The sequence below is a fragment of the Sardina pilchardus genome, chromosome 8 (genome assembly GCF_963854185.1).
Source record: "Sardina pilchardus chromosome 8, fSarPil1.1, whole genome shotgun sequence".
Classification (NCBI taxonomy): domain Eukaryota; kingdom Metazoa; phylum Chordata; class Actinopteri; order Clupeiformes; family Clupeidae; genus Sardina; species Sardina pilchardus.
This window is the reverse complement of record NC_085001.1, coordinates 20,323,894-20,331,393: the sequence shown is the minus strand read 5'-3', so window position 1 is coordinate 20,331,393 and position 7,500 is coordinate 20,323,894. Positions and strand designations below refer to the sequence as shown.

The following is a 7,500-nucleotide window of genomic DNA, read 5'->3' as shown; positions in this document are numbered from 1 at the left end:
GGCATCTCCATACTGTGTGATCTGGATAGAAAAACACCATGGTTAATTGACACAGGGATGGACTTTAATCACATCTCTCTCTCTCTCTCTCTCTCTCTCTCTCTCTCTCTCTCTTTCTCTCTCTCTTACTCTCTCTCACTCACTCATATCCTGTCTCTTTCTCTCTCTCTCTCTGTCTCTCTCTCTCTCTCTCTTACTCTCTCTCACTCACTCATATCCTCTCTCACTCTCTCTCTCTCTTTCTGTCTCATTCTGTCTCTGTTTCTGCAGATCGAAAGCTGCTGCATGATGTAAAACCTCAAAGTGAGTGTGTTTCTTGACGCATTCTGTTCCATGGTGCAATATTAATGTTACCATATCCATCCCTCAGAAGATTGCTTCTCGTTCCAGTGTGTGATGGCCCGTCTTTACTATATTATATGCAGGAAAAAGACAGGCGCGGAGAGAATGAGCGAGGGAGAGAGGGAGAGAGAGGGGGGGGGGGGGAGAGAGAGACTCGTCTCAAATAGATCCGAGCTCATTTTTTTTCCTCCGGAGCGAATCAGAGCTCCTCTTAATTTGTCATTAAAATATCTGTCAGTTCGGGATCAGACTCCATTTCATTTTCCCGTCCGTGCAATGTTCAGGTACCAATATTTCCCCCCAGAAATGACTGCCGATTTTTCCGGCTTCGCTGAAACTGCCAGTCATGCCAGATTGTCTCTCCACAGATTAAGTGGGGTGACTGATTAGATGTGGCAACTGAACATGTGCTGCATTTTGTTGAATTAATGGGATGTAATTATTGCATATTAGCCCATTTAAGTAGTTGCTGTGTGTGTCCTGCCTCCCCCTCCACACCCCAATATATTTCAGGGATCTTTCAGATGGTGGCGGTGTGACACTCTCAAATGACAGTCAGGTGCAGGCCCTAACACTGTGCCCATTTCGCCGGGATTTTATTAGACTGACACGTTCCGCTGATGTGTCTCGTCTCGTTGCGTGGCGGGCGGCGTGCGGTTCTCCACTGCTGCCGCTGATTACATTTAAAGTGCTCCAAATCGAATCTAAGCCCTTAACTTAGTGGTCACGCCGTGCGGGGGCCGGGAGACTCCATAAATTTGCGCCGTGCCAACTTTTTCCAACCCCGGGCCCACACACGCAAAAACCCGCGGCGGCGGCAAAGTTACTTTTGGTTCGAGGTGGGTCGTTTGGGGGATGGAGGGGCTGTTATGTGTTTGCCAACAGCCCCCGGCGCTTTGGGGGAAGTGGGCAGTGGCAGTGACCTCGGCGCCGTTTGAATTTGCTCTGGAAAATGCCCTTTGGTGTCCTCTGCGAGCTGGCAGGGCGGCCCCGCGGCTGCGCCCGCTCATCACGGAGGTGAACGGGGGTAACGGATCGGGGTGCCAGATGAACAGATGTTCCTTGGCGTGCCCGCTCGCTGGCGCGCTGTGGCGCCGGTGATTAAAGTTGTGAGAGTTTTGGACCCCTCTCCTCCCAGATGGGTCCCCCACCGCCAAGCGTATCTTAATACACAGCCAGAGATGTACATTAGCCGCATCTGTTTTATTTATCCGCTTTTTCTCTGAGAATTTTGCTCTCAGTTTGACGCCCGTGGTGGGATGGGAGGCTCATTATTAATGATCATTTAAGATGGAGCGCTATTTACGCTTTGTAGGAAGATTGAAAACAACAACAGATGAGAGTTTATTGCCACACTTTATCAGTCGGTGGCTGCTTCTTTTTTTATCTCGCTTGTCCTATTCAGGCAATTCCCTCCCATCAACTAATTGTTGCCTAGAACAGAGAGCATAATTGGTCAGACTTTCCTGCCAATCACCCTGCAGTGTTTCATAGCCTATCACATGACCATTCCCTCATTTCCCTTGCACTGTGAGTATGAATTGTGTGAAGTGGGTGTCAATCGGATACAGTTTTTTTGTCATAGCATTCTACTCAGAGCCATCCTGCTCTCTCTCCCTCTCTCCTTTTCTCTCTCTCTCTCTCACTTTTTCTGTCTTTCTCCCTCTTTCTCTCTCTCTCGCTCTCTCTCTCTCTCACTTTCTCTCTCTCTCCCCCTCTCTTTCTCCCTCTCTCTCTCTCTCTCTCTCTCTCTCTCTCTCTCTCTCTCTCTCTCTCTCTCTCTCTCTCTGTGTGTCACAGGCATGGACGGTACTAATGACGTGGCCCTATACTCCGGACTGGCAGCTGGGGTCATCGCGGTGGCCGTCCTTGTTGTGGCTGTCACGCTCTACAGGAAGAGCCAGAGCGAGTATGGGGTGGATGTCATCGATTCGTCCGCACTCACCGGAGGCTTTCAATCCTTCAACTTTAAGACCACCAGACAAGGTGAGTGGCCGGGGCTCTGTTGTGGAGGCACACAGGCACACAAGGCCGAGACGAAGAGCTGTCTCTCAGGCTGACAAACGGCCCTTATTTCATCGCTCCGACAAACTATTTGATTTCACTCGGCGGCAAAACACACTCCGACTTACAGTATGTGTCATTTACGGACTCGTAACTCACCGAGGAAGCCCATCGGAGCTCGGGCCACCCTATAGCTTGATCAATTTTTTGTTTTGAACGAGTGGGCCATTCGATATTGCTGCAGTAATCAATATTCAGTCTAAGCGTTTAATTCAATGGCTTTGTTTACTGCACACGGCCGTCTGATGACCGCTGCCTTTGTCTGGTAGCGCTGCTGAACGTGCAGTACCCTGCACTGCTGAACATACCCTCATGTACATTCTACTGTTAAAATATTGAAGGCATGGTACATGTACTCTTCGTTTGGTTCTTCTGTTCTGGCTCCATTGGTGTTGTGCACAGCAGTGGCTTGTCCAAAAAAAAAATGTGTCTAGGGGTCTTGTGTCCCAGACAGACTAGCTACAAGCTATCCATATTACTAACGCTGACACTTCTGGGTCAGCACAAGTGATGGCCAGTGTGGCACAGGGCGATCCATTCTGGCTTGGCCAACGACAGCGTAGAGAAAGGCTTTTCGCTGGAGCCTCACTCTGCCCCCCCAAACCCCCCCCCCCCCCCCCCCCAACCCTCTCCACCCCCATCCTCCACTCCTGCCCCCCCCATTTATGGCTCCCAAGGCCTGGGGAGTCACTCATGCCTCCCACTCAGAGTGCTGGGGGGTGGGAGGGGGCAGTTGAGGGGACTTAGCCAGGTCCTCGCCAGTCAGGTCATCAATTCTCATATAAATAGGCCAGCTTTTCAGGGCTGCCTGCTAGTCCCTCCCTTGCCTGCAATTATTCCATCCTGTACCATTCTGTCCCTTCCCATTATAATCTCTTCTCTGCCTCCACCTTACCTCATTGTCGCTTTTCTGTTTTTTTGTTGTTCTTATCGTGAAAAGGTTTATAACTGAAGGGGTAGGAGCACAAAGAGAGAGAGAGAGAGAGAGAGAGAGAGAGAGTGTGAGGGAGATTTGTTGTTATTGTTGAGTCATTTTTTCGAGGTATGGTAAAGGAACCAGAGGAGAGCGGCCCCTCGTGACTTCGTACCCTTTTCAGACGAGCGCCGTTGAATCATCGTTGAGCGCGAGGACAGCTGCAGCTATGCCACACAACACAGGAAAAAAAGAAAACAAAAAAATCAAAACAACGCTGTACCACAACAACAAAACAACAACGAACAGGTCATATCCAACAATGCTGGTTACCCCTGAAGGCACGACTGTTAGCACAATTACGCCTCCCCAAGGTGGAGAGGTTGATGAGTCAGCGGATCTGCCGAAAGTGCCCTCCACACCACCTATATCACCTCCCCACCCCCACCCCCACCCACTCTACCCCACCCTACCCCACCTCAACCGCCGCTCCTGGCTGCTGCTCCTCCGCGTCACTCCGTGATTGGTCCGCGGTGGCTTCCAGGGCCCGCGCTGCCCGCTGGGCGACATCTGTGCGGCGCCGGGGGTGTTGACTCGGGGGCCACGATCTCAAAGTCGCCGCGCGTCTACTCGGGGGAGGTCAGGGCCGGCGGGAACGGAAGCGGCAGTGGCTGGCGGGTCCTCGGGCGTATCATCGCCGCCCTCCGTTAGCGTCGGAAGGGGTTAGACAGCGCTGCGGGGGGAAGATCGGTGTCGCGGCATCTCGGAGAAACAGACGCCGCGCGGGAGGAGGCTCCTGCTCGCGGATGACATTTCGGAGCCTTCGCTTGTGCTTGTGTGGCGGAGATCTTCCCTCCCGCCCCCCCCCCCCCCCCTCTCTCCAAGGATCAGATGAAGGTTACGATAAGATGCCGGAACGGAGGATCGGGTTTCTTGCCGTCTGGCGAGAGATATACGCCCAGACCCAATGCGAGGAGAGAAGAGACCCTCCTTGGTTCGTGACAAAAATGTGTTTTGCTCAAACAGGAGCTATTTAAATACATCTTGTATTATGAATAAATGTAACCACGAAGACGGCATCGAGTGTTTGACAGCCAAACACAACATAGCTTACACAAAGTCAGTTCAACTAAACTTGTTGTCACATCAAAGAGACTGTGCAAACGCAAACGCAAACAAGAGATGTTTAATACATCACAGTGTTCATACATTTCTAATAATAATGTAATGTGTTTTGGGAATGCATCTCTATTCAGAGTCATGCTTCTTTGTCTTGTGGTTTGTCTGTGTGTCTGTGTGTGTGTGTGCGCGTGTGTGTCTGTGCATATGATTGGTGTTCTGACCACAGGGCATCGGTGGGAGGATAAAAGACAGACACTGACAAAACAGAATTTTGAACAGGAGGGAGAATCATGCGTGCTGCACCTTCGCCTTTGTTGTCTGTCTGCGTCCACTTAAACTTTCCGTCTGTGGAGTCGCTCAGGAGTCTCTTCTTAAAAAGACGTGAATTCAAAGAAATTATGCAACATGGTCGATAGTCGAGATCACTCTGCTTTTGAGAGGATTTATGAAAGGATGTCTGTCGTCACGTTGGTGTGAAAGAGCTACAGTACACACACAGCTACACACACACACACACACACACACACACACACGAAAATGCAAAAATATGATGCAACTCTGTCTAAATGCTTTTCTATGCTTTAATGTTTCCATGAATATAAAATGCATAGCTGAACTTTACTCCACTAAATTGGCCATTATTTGTTTTACGTAAGTTTTTGTGCAGTATTTATTATGCCTGGCTCTGCCACTTTTTTTGTTGCTTGTTTTATTAAATTTTTAAATCATTTAATATATTACTTCCTGAGCTGTAATAAGCTAGGAAGGGAGGAATTACAACAGCGTGTGTGCATATGCATAATTTAAGCAAATGGGCCCGGCGCAAACCAAACTATCATCGTAAGTAATGGTGCCTCATATTTATCCCCTAATTTAGATGAACTTCTCACCTGTTTCAAGCGATCACCAGCTTTACCCGCAAACGTGTGGATTTTCCGGTGTTCCCACTAATAGAAGATCAGTAGCCGCTTCACTCCATGTAATTAATTTGAAAACCCTTAAATGCTTCAGCAAGCCCTCGCTGCAGCAGAAAATGGTATAAGCCAAGATCACTAAAGAGGTTTTAGACCTCTGCCCTGTCTCTCTGCATTAGCACTTCTGCTTGTGAAATCTGAGCCTCAGAGTGATTTTTAATCAGAAGCTTAATTCCAAAGCTTTCCCTCAAGGTATCTGTGGAGGTCCATTTTATTAACTTTGTTCGTACCACTTCTGCATTACCTGTTTTTTTTTTTTCCCCCTTGCGCTCCAACATCTGAAAGATATGCTCTCCTCCAAGGGTGATCAGATTTTCTTCCTACGAAGGAGCTGAGGAGAGAGGGAGAGAAAAAAAAAACATCTCAGAGCTTATTGGGTGTCAGTGCGAGTGCTGGTGAAGTCGGTGAAAATGTAATTGCGGAGCACTGAGTGAACGTCCACTTCTAGTCCAGGAGCACTAGCACTTTTAAAAAGCACTTCCTTTCCAGAGTAAGTTTAGCTGTCAGCCGATAGACAGCAAATTATTGCAAATGCGGGCATTTTGCCTCGTATTTTAGTAAAGCAGGGGAACATAGGCATAAACATAATCTCATAATCTCTAAATGGTGTTGGCAGAAGTAATTGCATTCATCAAAGAACACCCAGAACTCTCAGAGTGAGAGAAAAAAAACTAAAAAAACAGGCGAGAATAAAATAAGATCCTTAGCATTTGTTGCTGATCAACCTGTGAGGTAATTAACGATATAACTTCCCCCACACACACACACCCAGCCCACCCCCCAGTAATAATAAAACAACATTAGCCTTCCACCTTCCACCCCACGCTGGGCGACAGCTGGGCAGCAAGGACTCAGCGACTCCAGCCTTGGCATGAGGGCGGCACGGACACGGAGGCTCGGGTGTCTGGAGGCGGCAGGCTAGCAGCCACTGCACGGATCTCTCTCTTTCCCTCCCTCCCTCCCTCCCTCCCTCCCTTCATCTCTCCTTCCCTCCCTCCCTCGCTCGCTCTTCCCACTTGGCAGCTCGGGGAGCCTGATGGCCAGAGCCGAGGATCCCCTCAGCCCTTGGCTCCACTCGCGTCCGCTCTGGGGGCTCCGGAGGCGAGGGGATGGGAGAGGGGGAGAGAGAGAAATAGAGAGATAGAAAGAGAGAGAGAGAGAGAGAGAGAGAGAAGTGGAGGAGAAGGAACGGTGGGGGGTTGGAAACTGAAGGACTCTGGGCCCTCGTTTACAGGAAGGTCACCCAAACTGCTTCAGCTCAAGTGTTCCCACACACATGGCGAAAGAGAGTCGGGAAGAGTGTGTCTGTGTGTGTGTGTGTGTATGTGCCTGTGTGTGTGTGTCTGTGTGTGTTTGATTGATTAGAGAGGAGGTGTTTTGTGAGTGTGTATGTGTGCGTGTGTGTTTGAGTGTGCATTTGATAGATTAGGGAAAGAGTGAAGGAGTCTGTGTGTGTCTCGGAGTTGTGTGTGTGTGTGTGTGTGTGTGTGTGTGTGTGTAGGTGTGTGAGCAAGAGAGAGTAACAATTGCAGTGGGTGTCCAAAGAGTGATTTTCCTCGGGTGCTACTGTGCTTGTGTCTGCTTTCAATCAGGCTAAGGGCACTGAGAGGAGAATGACTTGTTTCTGATGGCAGAAGTGTTGAAATCACGCCGCTCGCCTTGAGTAATTAAATGACTCTGAACATCATAGGAGGTCTTTCGAGATGTGGGGGGATTTTATTTTATTTCAAAATCACACATTTCCTTCCCATATACCTTTATTCTCAGTGTACATTTCCTTTGTAGTTTTTTAGACCAACAGTTATAAAGCAGCTGCCAGTGCTTCTTTTTTCTCTTCGGTTTATGTCATACACCTGATCCATGAAGCTATTATTTTTGTGCCGTTATTTTTTATAGCGCACTATATCAAAAGTATTTTGCCCCCGTTCGAACTTCTGCATTCTCCCCCACCCCACCCCCTCCCTGAGAGCCAGTGGAAATAGACTCTAATTAGTGGATGTTTACACTGTTGCCTGTCTTTTTATCTCCATAGGCAACCCTCTCCTACTGAATTCCTCAATGCAGCCCGATATAACAGTGGGCCAG

At 49.0% G+C, this 7,500-nt stretch overlaps 1 protein-coding gene across 3 annotated transcripts in view; it reads left to right on the top strand.

Annotated features, from left to right (window-relative positions):
* Positions 1-7,500, top strand: part of unc5db (unc-5 netrin receptor Db) — a 112,441-nt gene that overhangs the window by 82,231 nt on the left and 22,710 nt on the right. The window contains exons 8-10 of one of the 3 annotated variants that reach the window (XM_062543169.1): positions 271-303; positions 2,143-2,328; positions 7,448-7,500. The exon at positions 7,448-7,500 is cut by the window's right edge and continues 313 nt beyond it. In XM_062543169.1, coding sequence (XP_062399153.1) covers positions 271-303; positions 2,143-2,328; positions 7,448-7,500 — 272 coding nt within the window. The remainder of the gene's footprint in view (positions 1-270; positions 304-2,142; positions 2,329-7,447) is intronic. The other 2 variants (XM_062543170.1, XM_062543171.1) reach the window with 2 other exon arrangements.